At 37.6% G+C, this 15,089-nt stretch overlaps 1 protein-coding gene across 2 annotated transcripts in view; it reads right to left on the bottom strand.

Moving 5' to 3' along the window:
* Window positions 1-15,089, bottom strand: part of Armc8 (armadillo repeat containing 8) — a 100,739-nt gene that overhangs the window by 22,801 nt on the left and 62,849 nt on the right. For both annotated transcript variants that reach the window (XM_026384991.2, XM_026384990.2), the window contains 3 exons: window positions 4,848-4,930; window positions 4,458-4,539; window positions 1,229-1,315 (listed from right to left, as the gene is read on the bottom strand). In XM_026384991.2, coding sequence (XP_026240776.1) covers window positions 1,229-1,315; window positions 4,458-4,539; window positions 4,848-4,930 — 252 coding nt within the window. The remainder of the gene's footprint in view (window positions 1-1,228; window positions 1,316-4,457; window positions 4,540-4,847; window positions 4,931-15,089) is intronic.

The raw sequence follows: 15,089 nt of genomic DNA, 5'->3' as shown, positions 1-15,089 counted from the left end.
ATGGCATTTGCTGGTAAATGGATGAAACTGGAGATGACTGTGCTAAGTGAAATAAGCCAATCCCCCCAAAACCAAAGGCTAGATGCTTTCTCTGATATGCAGGTGCTAACACACAATAAAGTGTGCAGGGGAGAACAGAAGTACATTGGATTAGACAAGGGTAATGAAGGAAAGGGAGTGAGATGGGAATAGAAAAGACAGTAAAATAAATCAGACATTAACTGTCCTATGTTCATATAAGAATACACAACCAATGTAACTCCACATCATGGACAACCACAAGAATGGGAAGTTATACTCCATGTATGTATAAGATGTCAAAATATATTGTCATATATATCTAAAAATATTAAGAAGAATTTTTAAAAATTAAAAGAATAAATAAATAGGGTCTGAGATATGTACAAAAACAAAAAATAAAAATGGGACTGCTAAATGTCCAATACACTTGAGTTCATAATTTGGTAGGCCAGATTTTTGTTTTGTTTTAGTGTTAGGAACTGAACACAGGGCCTCATGCATACAAGGCACAGACACTACCAGCACCAAACCAGAGATATTATAATATAGCCAAGCTGATTTTTTAAGGTTTACCCCTCTACTAATTCTAGTTTTCCCTATTTAAAAAAAAAAAAATACAATTTGATTAATTTATAAAATGCAGAAAGAGGGGTGGGAAAACATATGCTTTCCTTTCCCAAACAACTGCCATCAACATTAGAAACCAAAAACTAATCCTGGTTTACAAAAATGAGTCTTAATTTATTCTTTAGTATAGTTATAGTTTGAAAACAGTCTATTGTTTGTATAATTATTTCTTATATTTGCAGTTCAGATTGACTATAAACTGTAATATCTTAATAATTAATTAATTAATGTACTTCTTTATTTATTTTTGAGGTGGGGTCTTGCTATGTTGCCCAGGTTGGTCTTGAACTCCTGGGCTCAAGGGATCTTCCCATCTCAGCTTCCTGAGGAACTGAGACTACAGGCACATGCTACTCTGTCTAGCTTTGTAATGTCTTTAAAAAAAACTGAATATGCTAGGTAGAATAGAAAGAATATTGGGAAATAATAGTCATATTAAAAAATGATCACCCCCATCAAACAATTCAGAAGTAGTTTTTATACCCAATCCATGTATTTCAATGTCAACAACTGTGAAAAGTTAATTTGACTAAGTGCTAGCTGGAACAGGCAACATCATGAAAAGAATATCAATACTAACCTCTTTGCTTGGAGAAAATTCAAGAAGAAGATTACATAACATGGAAGATGCTACTACTAGGATTTCATCTGGTGCATTTTGTAAAACCTTTGGAATAAACAAAAGGATACCATTAATGATTTAGAATCATGGAGGTGAGACCACAGAAGACGATATAAAAATAATTATCTCTAAACTTGATTTCTCACATGGAAGAGACACAGGGTTTAAAATACAACTTATGAAATTCAGAAGTTGACATCTAATGCTAAATTTCACCAAAAGAAGGACAAAAAATAATCATGAATAAAACTTTTAATTAAAGTCCAAGCTTATTCTCTTGCAGTTTGCTAACCAACAGTTTAAAAAATGGAAAAAACAAGAGAAACATCAACAGATCTGCAGATAGATAGCCTCTGAAATATGAGGAACCAAAAAATATCTAAAGCAAATCATTGATTTTCTTCCAAGTTTTTAATATTATTTTAATTCTTTAAAAGTCATAGTTTGAGAGTAATTATACCCACATGTACCCAAATGCACAAAATCTTTCTAGATTACTGCTCAACAGACCCCTTCCCTGGGGGAACTAGACAGAAATCATATAGTGTTCCATTCTGATTTGTATGTCAGAGGAGTTCTGAACTGAGCAATCAGAGACTCCAGATGCAAAGGGAGTTATTCTGGGTAGTAGCAGTCAAGTTGCTATGAAAAAGGTACAATCTGAGAACAAGAAAAAGTGGAATAAAATAATTAAATGGAGTAAAAGAAATTAACTGAGGAGAGTCTCCGAAAATCCAGGAATGCCAAACCCAGTCCCAATGGTCTTAGATAAGGCATTGTGGATCTGAAATGAATTTTTGTTGGTGGGAGCCAGCATGTTCCTGGAACAAAGTGTCCACCCGGTATAGAAAGGCACTGATGTTATAGTTGGAGAATGGGAAGTGGGCAAATCCCCTGAGTTTATAGCTTCTTAGGTTCAGGCAGCAAAAGGAGAGCAGAGAATGAGGAATATTCAGAAGGGCTGACATATGTCCAATTGGATGAAACAGGGTGAAACTCAAGGAGGAGAGGCAATGGAAGGAAATGGGTCAAGTTCAATGTCACAGATTGCTTAGGTAGGCCAACTGGAAAGCAGAAATTCTGATAAGTCTCAGAAGGCCATATTGTGACAATCTTTTAGAACCTCTTGGTGTCCTCTGACAGTTCCTAATTGGGTGGTTACACACCCAATCCTGTCATTCCTTCCACTTAAATCTTCGGGGTTCACGTTGTCCTTATTCCAGGACCTCAACACATAAATCATGTACTCTGCCATCATGAACCTCCCCATAAGAAAGGCTCAGCATGTCAATTTCCAAAGCCTATGGCACCGATTCATCTCTTCTATCTATCTGGTGCTTATCTGTTCACTGGTATGCCTGTCTCATCATACCTGACCCCTCTGTGGCAGTCATAAAGGGATCCTTGCTATTTCCTACATATACCACACATAATGTTTCTGTTCTTGCTATTCCTCTCCCTAGAAAATTCTCCTGGTCCTTTTCCCTTCAAAGCCACATCACATTTCTTTTTTTTTTTTTTAAATTGATTTTATTTTTTAAATACACGACAGCAGAATGCATTACAATTCTTATTACACATATGGAGCACAAGTCTTTATATATAAAGTATGTTCATGCCAATTCATGTCTTTATACATGTACTTTGTGTTTTTTTTGCATTACAATTCTTATTACACATATATACCACAATTTTTCATATCTCAGTTTTTATATAAAGTATGTTGACACCTAATTCGTGTCTTCATACATGTCCTTTGGATAATGATGTCCATCACATTCCACCACCCTTGCTAATCCCCTGCCCCCTCCCTTTCCCTCCCGCCCCTCTTCCTTATCTAGAATTCATCTATTCCTCCCATGCTCTCCCTCCCTACCCCACTGAGTCAGCCTCCTTAGATCACAGAAAACATTCAGCATTTGTTTTCTGGTGATTGGCTAACTTCACTTAGCATTATCTTCTCCAAATGTCATGATTTTATTCTTTTTTATTGCTGAGTAATATTCCATTGTATATATATGCCACATTTTTTTTTATCCATTCATCCAATGAAGGGCATCTAGGTTGGCTCTATAGTTTAGCTATGGTGAATTGTGCTGCTATAAACATTGAGCCACATCACATTATTTCTGCGTGAAGTCTTTCCTGATTGTTTCTGTCACACTTACTCTAACCTGAAGTTTAAGCCAGGGCAAGAGCTCTGTAGTAAAAATTTTTAGTAGCCCACCGTGTCTGAAGGCTTGCTTAGTCTTAAGTAAGTACTCAAAAACAAAACAAAAGGAAAAAACCTAAATAAACAGAAAATTCTTTGAACTAAATGCAAGGTATATATATGGGGGAAAAAAGATGAAAGATCAAGGTAACCTGTGGTTCTGTGATATAACAGAGCTAATATTATTAGCAGCAACCTGCTACTCTCCCAATTCATATTCATTTGCCCTGAATCCCCCCCAACCTTTTTTTTTTTTAATTGGGTTGGGAGCCCTCAAGAGCAGATCTGATGCCAAAAAAGTTACTGTTAAAAATATCCAGGTGAAACTAGAGACCATCCTGTTAAGTGAAATAAGTCAAATCCACAAGGTTAAGGGTTAATGTTTTCTCTCATATGTGGAAACTAGAGAGGAAAACAAAGGTAAAGGTGATCTCCTAAAAAATCAAAGGGAGATCAGAAGAGGAAAGGGACCAAGAGTTGGGACATAGACAAGGAGGGGGGAAATGCTCGAGAGAAATGTTGACCAAATTATTTTGTTATATTGTATGCATGCACAAATATGTAACAATAAATCCCATCAATTCATACAACTATAATGTGCCAATAAATAAATGAAGAAAAAATTCAAAGATTGCCAAAAGACTAAGAACAACCTGTTATATCTGGAAATGGATAATGCTTTTCATTTTTATAATTAAAAACTACAAGTTCAAAGAGTGATACTCAACATGAAGGAAGATCAGATGAGTAACTACAGCAAACCAGGTTTGTATTTCCCCCCCCACACACAAGATGTTAATCTCAGAAACATAGTCTGTAGATTTGTAGATGCTCAAAATATCAGATTCAAGGAGACAAATGTTCAAAATGTCCTACCCAAGTCAGATACACTCCTTGTCCCTGGGAGTGCCACTGGCTCACTCAGCTCACAAAGCCGCTGTGTGAATGGGTCACTTAATGTCCCTTTCTTCTTACCTTCATTAAAGGTTTCCACACAGCATGATCCTGAAAACTGGTTCGAAGTTGCTGTACAGATCTCGATAAACTGTGCAAACATCTACAAAGAATAATCAAAATTAGCTTTCTAAGAAGCCAAAACTTACTTCTCAAATAAACTGCTTGGCTTTTCACTATTACTAGTGTACATTTCAAGTACATCTATAGAGAGTAAGTCAACTATGTCAGGACACTTCATGGGCTTTGGAGGCTGGGTTTTCTGTTAGGTGATGTTACACACTGTATGAATTCACCTGAGCATACTTTCCAGTAACATTTGGATTCTGTGCTTACTTGGTGAAGGACCGGAGAGGAAACAAGTTAAACACACAGCAAAAGATGTTTATTCAGACCATTTAAAGCTCATACCTGACGGCAGCTAACCGCACCTTGACACTAGACTCAGACAAGCCAGTCACAATTCGGTCCATCATATTTTCAGTCTCAATGATCTGGAGAAAAAGGTTAATGCTGCATAAATAACAACATGAAGGTGACAAACTTCACTGCTTGTAAATGCAAGTATGTTAATGTCCATTAAACGTTTAATGTTTTTGGTAAAAGTTTTTACCTCTTGAACAATCATCTTGCAGTAAGGGAAGGCAGCTCATCAGAAAGGTAGGGCTAGCCCACTAAGGACAAGCCAGGATGAACGACGGGCATAGGGGCAGGTTATGTTTCTTTATTTTTAAAGACAATTAAAAAAAAAATTAAATGGCATTAAGTATTGCAGAGGTGTTGCATAAATAATCTTGGGGGTAAAAAAAAAGAGGTCTAACTAAATTCCTATTAGGCAAGTTCCTGCCAGAGAAAGATTCTAGAAAATCATAGTTCACACTCAGTCTTCAAGAAGTGAAATTTATCATTTTTCTGACAGAGTCACCCTGTGGTTACTTTCTTACCATGACCATTGAAACAAAGTTAAATATCTGGAAAAGCAACACTTGCCATCTTTCACTATGGCACCAACTCCTGCTGTATCACCCATGAAGCAAGTCAAGCTTCAATCATGAAGCTTTATTCTTTTAAAGATGGACTACAATTTTCCTTCAAGTAATGTACAGAGCCAAAATAAAGTATTCAGAGGAAATGAAGTTTAACTTGTGTGGGCACATGGAAAAAGAATAAAATGTTAATGCCATCACAAAAAATATTAACAAAAACAATTAATATTTGTTGAGTACTTCTACGTGCCAGGCATTGTGCTAAACATGTTATATCACCTAATTTAATCCTCAATCTCTTGTGAGCATTATCATGATTATTCCCATCCACACATTAGAAAATTGAGGATTCTAGTTAATACAGTTTTCCTGGGATCAAAGTGCTAAACCCAGGATCTGACTCCAGAGTCCATATGCTTAGCCGTACCTGTTATTTTGTCCTGGTTTGAGAAATAGTTCTATATTTATCAGGTATTCCCAGTATGGGAGTCATATTTCCATTAATGGGAGTCATTATCTTGCCTGGCAGAATACCAAAGATCTTAACCCTAGCCACACAGAACAACCTCCTAAAGAGATTAAAAAAAAAAAAAAAGAAAGAAAAAAAAATCCTTATGTTTAGGTCACACCAATTAAATCCTTTTCTCTGGGGTGAGGCCCAGGAACCTGTATGTATGTTTTTTTAAAAAGTTCCTGAGTTTGGTGGAACCAATGTTGAAGATCACTGATCTGGAGTAAAATCTGGAGGATTCTGAAGCCTGATTTCAGAACAGGCAAGGGTGAGAAACCTCAGGATCTTCCAAGCCAAACAGGAAGACTGCAGGAAATAGAAATGAAATTAACATTGACCAGGAAGAAGAATATCTACTATTCAAAACAGGGAGCCACACATTAGCTGCAGGTTCAGAACAGTAGTTTTCATATAAGTTCCCAAAGTGGCCAAAGTACATGAATATGTCGATCCACTCCTTATCCCAGACTAAATCTAATCCTGTGCTGACCTTTATGCTCACCCATTCTATTCTCCCATCTCTAGCTCCTACCCCTTTCTCGGTCCATTCATTTTTTTCAATTCTACCCCAACCCCAATATGAAAGCCTGACTGCTTGCTCTCTTCAGCAAACACTACAGCACCTGGGTGTCCTCACTGCTGGCCTACCAGGCTCGTATTCACCTGCAGAAGACCTCCATATTCCCTACCTGCCATTTCAATTTCTTCCAACATTACTCACCCCCTCAGCCCTTCTGTGCCTACCTCAAATTTGTAGGGGAATATGCTTTCTTCTGGAGACACAAGCTACCTCAACATTTTGTTTTAATCAAATTAACTAATTAATTTAAAGACAAGGTCTAACTATATTGCTCAAGCTGGTCTCAAACTCCTGCACTCAAGTGATCCTCTCACTTGGGCCTGCTGGGATAAAGGTATGCCACCATGCCTGGCTCAACTTCCCACTTCTTATTGAAATATCTTTTGTCTTTGCTAGGCTGAAGTTGAGTACTTTTTACTCAAAGCCCTTCTATCTTCACCGAAAAACCACCTTCCCATTCCTTTTTGCCCACCGGATTCTCTCCCTCAGCCTGCCTCACCTCTTACTTCTACCCCTAAAGACAAAGGGCCCACACTTTAACCTCTAGAAACTACAATCTCCTCTCTGCTTCTCATCCTTAGAGGGATCTGTGTTCCAAAGGTTCTGTCCAACTCTCACTCTACATAAGACAATGTTGTGACTTCAAAACCAGTTTGGTATAAGTAATTTCCTAATCTAAAGTTTGCTCCTAGAATTCTTTCCTCATATCTAGTTCCATACTTCCAATGATATGGATGTTCAGTGGAATTTCTGATTGTTCATGTCCCATGGCACGTTTACTGCCTACCTCCTTGGCCCCCAGTCCAGGCTAAACCTGTTTCTTTTTTATGTCTTTTTGTCTGTCTCTGCTTATTTTGTTAGTCAGCCACCCAGGCACTAGATCTGTATTATTATTATTTTTTAACTTTATTTTATTTATGTATTTTTTATGTGGTGCTGAGGATCAACCCAGTGCCTCACGTGCTAGGCAAGTTTTCTACCACTGAGCTCCTGCGCCAGCCCCAAATCTGTTATTAATTTTTACTTCAACTCTCTCCCTTAACACCTAATCAATTTCCTTTGCACTATGTCTTATATTGATCCCACCACCATTCTCACTCCATTAAAATAGTTAGGATTTTATTACTATTCCCTTGGGGTGACAGTAATATGTTTTCCAAATTGCTTCATCTTTTATTGTTACAGCAACCACAGAAGACTGGCTGGTTGATGGATTAGTTACTTCAGTCAAGCACTAGTCACTGTTCTTGAAAGAGGCAAAGCTAAACCAGGACCTTCCCCAAGGAGAAAAAATTATAACCTGGAGGCAAAGTCTCAGGCACTGAAGGGCTGGGGGGTGAATCCTGGAACCTTCTGATGCCTTAGGAAATTATTTTTACTTAGAAAGAGTAGTAGTAACTGGGAAGAAACAGTTGCCTGTGTTGGACAGTTACAATATCAGAGAGTAAGTGGGAGAGAAGTACAGGATTGAATGGATGAGACAAGTGATTACTCTCCAAGAAGAACTAGAAATACTATTAGTACTGCTTCCAAAAGTGCTTAGAACCTAAGGCCCAGCAAGGTAAAAGACACTTCTGGATAAAATTTACTGGCCAATTTAACCAAATATGTAAATCTACCAAGGGAGGGGACCAGTGCAGCAATCATTTAGGTATTTTATAAAGCTTATCTCCATAGAGCTTGGGCCACGGGTCACAGATCCTTGAAATTGTTTGGCACTATGAAAAATCCTAATTCTATACATGAGATGGGCCAGATGATTCTACAAGCTTAATATGGGCTGAAGTCCAGACTGATCCTTCCCAAAGTTAATAAAGCTGACAATCAAAGAACCTGGAGAAAGGGAACAGGGTGTAAGCAAAAATAAAATGAGTGGGTAGACAACTCAGTGGATGAAGCAGTAAGGTGAATGTTATGGGGTGGGTTTCCTGTATTAACCTTGAGCAACTCACTCACTTTACCTTCTCTGGGACCTCAGTAAAATAAGGGGACATAGGGGCTGGGGATGTGGCTCAAGTGGTAGCACTCTCGCCTGGCATTCGCGGGGCACTGGGTTCGATCCTCAGCACCACATAAAAAAATAAAGATGTTGTGTCCACCAAAAACTAAAAAATAAATATTAAAAAAACTCTCTCTTTAAAAAAAAAAAATAAAATAAAATAAGGGGACATAGCAATGGTTACTTTACCTCCAATCCTTTGCAATCAGCAGGTAAACAAAATCTGTCTGGGTAAAATTATCATGCTATTTAGAAGCAAGATAAGAAACAAGGTAGGTGAGGAGAGGCTAGAGATAGCAAGGTCTAGTTAGGGTGCCAAAATCAGGAAGAAGGCAAGGGAAAACAGGGTAGAGCTCCTATTTTCAGTCCTGCAAATATTTTTTATTTGAATAAATAATTATTTATTCAGAAAATACTTGGGTTCTCAGAGAATGTCAAACATAAAAACTCATAGAAACAGTGAAGGAAAGAAAACTCTTTCTACCACCAAACTCACTGTGGAATAAGCAAGTAGGATTAAGTACAATTAACTGAGTTAAGTCAACTGAGTCTATGGCAGAGAACATGGGAATGACAGGGGCCACGGGCTCAAGGCACCCAGTGAAATAAGCAGAGAAGGTAGGAAAGACAACCATCGTCAAGAATGGGAGTTTTAGTATCCATTGGGAAGTGTTTCTTAATGACCTAGCCAGAGAATATCCAGGCTCAGATCAGAGGACGGTGAACTATTAGTACTCAAATACTGTAACATTAATAGAGTGGAACTTTGTACTTTCAAGTTTTGTAGAAGCATGTGGTGCCTGATCCTTTGGAGATGTAGTACAGCTATTAAATGGCTGTTGAACTTTCTCCTTGAGTCAGGATAAAAAACAGTAGGACTATCTAGAGTTATCTTACCTTTGGCCACAAGCTGACCTTTCTTATATCAAAGTCTATCAAAATGCCTATAGCAAGAGGTCTGGATTTGTAACCTGGTTATGAAAGACTTCAGTAACCCTGCTCTAGGGTTCCAGAAAGTTTACTACCAGAGTATCTGATTGACGTCCATCAAGATTATCAGTCAGTGAGAGAGTAAAAATAACACAAAATTAGAATGTGAACCTAGGATTCTAATCCAAAAGGTATGCAGAGAAGCCATATAAATGAGTAACATGATCTAACGGAGGTTTTACGACCTTCAGGACAGTAAGGCCATTTACGCGTGGATAAAAGGGAGATTATAGTGAACACATGCACCAAAATCGGGGGAAAAAATGTGATTATGAGACAGGAGAGGTTTGGAAATCCAGAGGAAAAAAACCATTAAATCAGCAGACAAGGAGCTGGTGGTGTCCATGGCCAAAGTCCTTTGACTCCATGGTCTAAAAGAGCACCAGATAGCTTTTTAGACCTATGGTTTGAAAGCCAGGAGCAACAAAACCTGTTCTCTATGGTGCCTTTTAATAACCCCAGTACTGTGCTCCAAAGCCTTACATGATAGAGGGTGCCAAGTAAGAAGTAAGAAGGAATTAGTGATAGACTGAATCCTCAGAGAGGAGAAGGCCATTTCTTTTCTTCTTCTAGGGGCCTGGGCTTTAAATCTAACTACAGAATTTAATCACTGTGTCCCAAATTGATCAAGTTTTAAGTCAAGGATGGACTGGTGTTGTGTGAGTGTTTTTAGTCTTCATGAATTCATGCTTTAGCTAAGCTTTTTGTCTCTGGCAATGCAGCTCTTGCAGAAATGGACACAGATCTATTAGAACAAGACTGAAGCTCCCGATCAACAGGGCAAGTGACCCTTATGGCCTATGTAAGACAGAGAAGCAATCAGCCTACATTATGGGTTATGGGCAAAACACAGAACCCAAACAATACTAGGAGAGTGGTTCACCATACACATGGGAATGTCAACAATGTGAAGATGGCTTTTGACTGAAAGGAAATTTCCAGCTTTCCATGAGCTCTGGTTTTATAACTTAACTGTGTCCAGGACACAAACTACCTCTCCCAGAACATATTAAGAACTGGCAAAGTCAGAGATATAGTCTTAAAAAAAAAACAACAGATCCAATTATTCTTTTGGCATGACTCAGCATGAAGTATTCTCTAGGTATTAGAAAAACTTTAGCTTGGACTTGCGCTAAAGTCAAGCAAAATATGGAGAAACGGAATCCAGTCAGATTCCTGATGGTACCAGCGAACTTCTTGAACAACTCAAAGTGGATGGGCTTGGGATCAATGAGGTAGGGATGGCAAAGTGGTCATTATCTTTACATCAATTGTTTACGCTTATGTATACAATAGCCAGGCAAATATAATTTAATTCCAAATGGGTTAATGTAAAAGGTTCCAGAAGAAGTTCTAATGAAGTATGAGTGATAAATAACAAGACAGAACTAGCCTGAAAAAGTAAAGATCTGAAATTAAACTTTGAAAGTTAGGCAAGGTAGTCTCCTAAGATCTAAGTGCATAAATTATCAAATCCAGAAAGTCTAGTTATAATCCAGCAGCCAAGCAGGATGCAGTACAAGGAGGTCAGGAAGAAAGATCTAGACTGGATGTGAATGGCAGTGCTCTGTTTCTTAAGTGTCAATATGGGTGGGCCTTTCGTAACAGGGAACACGTAGTTGAGGTCTAATGGCTTACCTCTCTCTTTTTAGGAGAAGAGCACTATGAACATAATAGTAAAATTATGAAATGAGCCTAAGGTGTCCATCAAAAGAAGAATGGATCAATAAAATGTGGGCAATCTTGGTGCTTGTTCCTAAATAGATTCAGCTAGGAAATTTTCTTACTACATTCTTCTACATGGCTGTAATAGCAACAGACCATCAGAAAGAACTAGTGATATCTGTTTATTTTTGAGCTATGATTCTCTTGGGTTTTCTTACTTCGAGTGTGGGATCCTTTCTAATCAATGTGCTGTAGGGATAAGATTTATTTTTTCACCTAGGCTTCATAACTAAATTGAAATCTCACTTTAAAAATGGAAAAGAAGTCTGAAAAGTTATTAGTGCTTTAGGAATCACAGACCATATGCTGATATCCTAGGCCAATAAGGATATGTAACTATAACTATATAGTAGGGAAGAGAGGTCTTCATGAATGTACCAACAAGGGGAAAAGGTAAAAGAAGACATTCTACAGCGCCTCCAAGAAAATAAGTGATTCAGCTATGGTTTGGACTACAAATTGCAAAGGTCAGAGAGGGCTGGGTATGATGGTGCACCACTGTAAACCCAGGCTAAGGCAGAGAGATCACAAGTTCAAGGCCAGCCTCCACACCTTAGTGAGGCCCTAAGCAACTTAACAAAAAGGTGGGGAGGGTACTGGGGATGTAGCTCAGTTGGTAAAGCACTCCTGGTTCAAGTCCCAGTACCAAAAAAAAAAGAAGAAGAAGATGGTCAGATAGCTAATATAGAGATAAGGTAAGAAAAACTGGGAAGAAAACACAAAGTAGAGTTTCACTACCTTTTCAATTCCATTCCCTTCTGATCTATTTCCATTCTAGAATCAAACTCTCTCAGATATGAGCCAAAGGGAACTAACACTCTCCTGCCTTCAGGCCACAAATTCCCCCTCTTTGTTGTGGAGGACTGTGGTTTTCCCCAACATAGCCCCATATTCTATGTAATATTTGTCAGTGCTCCAATGTAAGATTTTTGATGCTTTCCTTTAGCAATCATTTTATTTTTTAAAAAAAAATATTTTAGTTTTCGGTGGACACAACATCTTTATTTTATTTTTATGTGGTGCTAAGGATCGAACCCAGCACCCCGTGCATGCCAGGCGAGCATGCTACCACTTGAGCCACATCCCCAGCCCATAGTAATCATTTTTAAAAGAAAGGATAGCTGGGGCTGGGGTTGTGGCTCAGCGGCAGGGTGCTTGCCTAGCATGTTCAAGGCTTTGGGTTCAATCCTCAGCACCACATAAAAACAAACAGGGCTGAGGATATAGCTCAGTTGGTAGAGTGCTTGCCTTGCATGCACAAGGCCCTGGGTTCAATCCCCAGCACCCCCCACACACACACACACAAAGAAAAAAAAAAGTGGAAAAAAAAAAAAAAAAGAGATACTGCCTGTCCTCAGAAAGGCTGTCATCTGGTGAGGAGCACATACAACAATATATGACTTCTTACAAATTAAAAAAAAAAAAAAAAAATTCAAGGCCATTGTACTGTCATGTATAACTAATTAAAACAACAACAACAAAAAACTCTATTTATAAAAATGCTCACTCCTTTTGCCAGAAATTCTTCTTTTAGAATTTGTCTTAAGCAATTATCATATCAAGTTTTACTTTCAAGGAGGATGGTCATTAAAGAGTTAAAAATAAATAAATAAATAGTATTGTGTCCAACTACAACCAAAATATAAATATTGAAAAGAAAGAAAGAAAAAAAGAAAGAAAGGGTAGCTCCTTTAAAAAAAAAACAAAACAAAACAACTTTTAACCAAAAGCTCATTGGGCTTCTCTTAGATCACTGATTAATATACATATTCTGGGGCTGGGGCTGTAGCTCAGTGGTAGAGTGCTTACCTAGCATGCATGAGGCACTGGGTTCGATCCTTAGTACCACATAAAAATAAGCAAATAAAATAAAGGCATTCTGTCCATCTACAACTACAAAAAAATTAAAAATACATATTCTGGAGCTTTACTAAACATTTTGCAAAGTATTTCTTCCCTGTTCTTACTTTTCTATTTTACCCATATTCATACTCAATTTTCTCTAATTCCATGGTCTTGTTTCCTGGTCTGCAATGACTGTCTCACAGGATGGTAATGAGTTTAAGAAAGATAATGTACATTGCTTAGCACAGGGCCCGGCACATAGTGTGTATTCAATAAAGAGCAGTTGTTATATTAATGTTGAATTCAGCTTTAAACAGGTGTTTTGTTTTGTTTTGGTACCAGGAATTGAATCCAGGGGTGCTTAACCACTGAACCACATCCCAAGACCTTTTTATTCTTTGAGACAGGGTCTCACTAAGTTGCTTAGGGTCTCTCTAAGTTGCTGAGGCTACCTTTGAATTGGGGGTCCTTTTGACTCAGCGTCCTGAGTTGCAGAAATCACAGGCATTGCACTACCATTCCTGGCTCTTAAAGAGATTATATCTTGACATAAGTATTTAAATTAAATGATCTTTACATGTCCCTATGCCAACTAACATTATGCTTTATATTTGGCAAAGTTTATTCAATGAACAGAATCTTTATTTTTTTCTTGGATATGGCATCTTATTCAAGCAACTTTGTTAACCACTCTACAGAATCCAATAACATTTCCTATCATAACTAAAAGCCAATCATTCAAACAAAGGAATCACCCTGTAGGGAAATACCAAGTGACAATGTAATACTGTCAACATTTGATAATACCTTTCTTCAAAATGTCAGACAACCAACTCTCCCTCTCCTGTCTTTAATGGGATCCCATTTCTTTCTATAATCCAGGACAGAGAGGCAAATGGGAAGTGTAGTTTTTCACTAAAACTAGCTTATGACAATTTCTATTTAGCTATGAAGTATTAGCATAAGATGGCAAATTATTTTCCTGGAAAGGCCACACCGTAAAAACTTTAGGCTTTAGGGGTCACATGATTCTGTTCCAACTACTCAAGCTGCCCTGGCAATACAAAACACTCATAGGCAACATATAAACAAATGTATATGACTGCACTGGGGGAGGAAAAAACTTTATGGACATAAATTTGAATTTAATCTACTTTTTGTATGTCAGGAAATGCTAACTATTCTTCTCCCCAAGCATTTAAAAATGCAAAACCCATTATTTCCTCATAGGCTATAGAATGACAGAATTACATGAGTAAACAGTACTTACAGGGTGGCATCCGCTGACCCTGAGCTAGCATTTTAATCATGGAAGAACAGTGCAGCAATAGTCCTGCTTCTCCACCACAAACACAATGTTTTCAAAGTCTACTATTCTAAAAATATTTAACTATCCCAAACATTCCATCCATTTCCACATAAAATGTTCTTGAAAATCCAACAAAGTCACTCATTTTAGCTTTACAGATGCAATATAGATGATATTTTAGCTCATTACTTGGTTTAAAAGATATCTATAGCTTTTAACTAGATTATAAACAACCAACCTGTACTTTATGCTTTAAAAACAGAAAGTTTTATAAGTCAATAGTTTAAGCATCTACATACCACAAATTGTAAATGACACTAAAATTTTAATTTAGTGTCATTTAATGAAACTCTGAGATAAAAGTCTGTTACTTTATCTTATAAATACCTCTATTATATATATATAGCATTATCACTCCCAGGTTTTCTTCTTTCAGTATACTGAAAACCAAGGGTCTTAAGACTGGGCAAGGGGCAAAACCTGGCCCTGTTACTGTTATCTCCTTAAAAATACTTACCATCGTGAATGAACGTTGCAGGGTTCATTAAAAATTCTTGGGTAGGTCAGCTTTAAAAAGATAGCCAACAATTTAGCCACAACTTAAGGAATTCTGAATTCTGAATGAATCTGTTGCTATTTAATAGTAAAGCCAAGTTCTAAAGGGTGCTACTGAAGTGATATCATGGAAAGCCTTAAAATGTTCAAGGT

Source organism: Urocitellus parryii, chromosome 2 (genome assembly GCF_045843805.1).
Source record: "Urocitellus parryii isolate mUroPar1 chromosome 2, mUroPar1.hap1, whole genome shotgun sequence".
Taxonomy (NCBI): domain Eukaryota; kingdom Metazoa; phylum Chordata; class Mammalia; order Rodentia; family Sciuridae; genus Urocitellus; species Urocitellus parryii.
The sequence above is the reverse complement of the archived record's forward strand: the minus strand, read 5'-3'. Positions and strand labels throughout refer to the sequence as shown.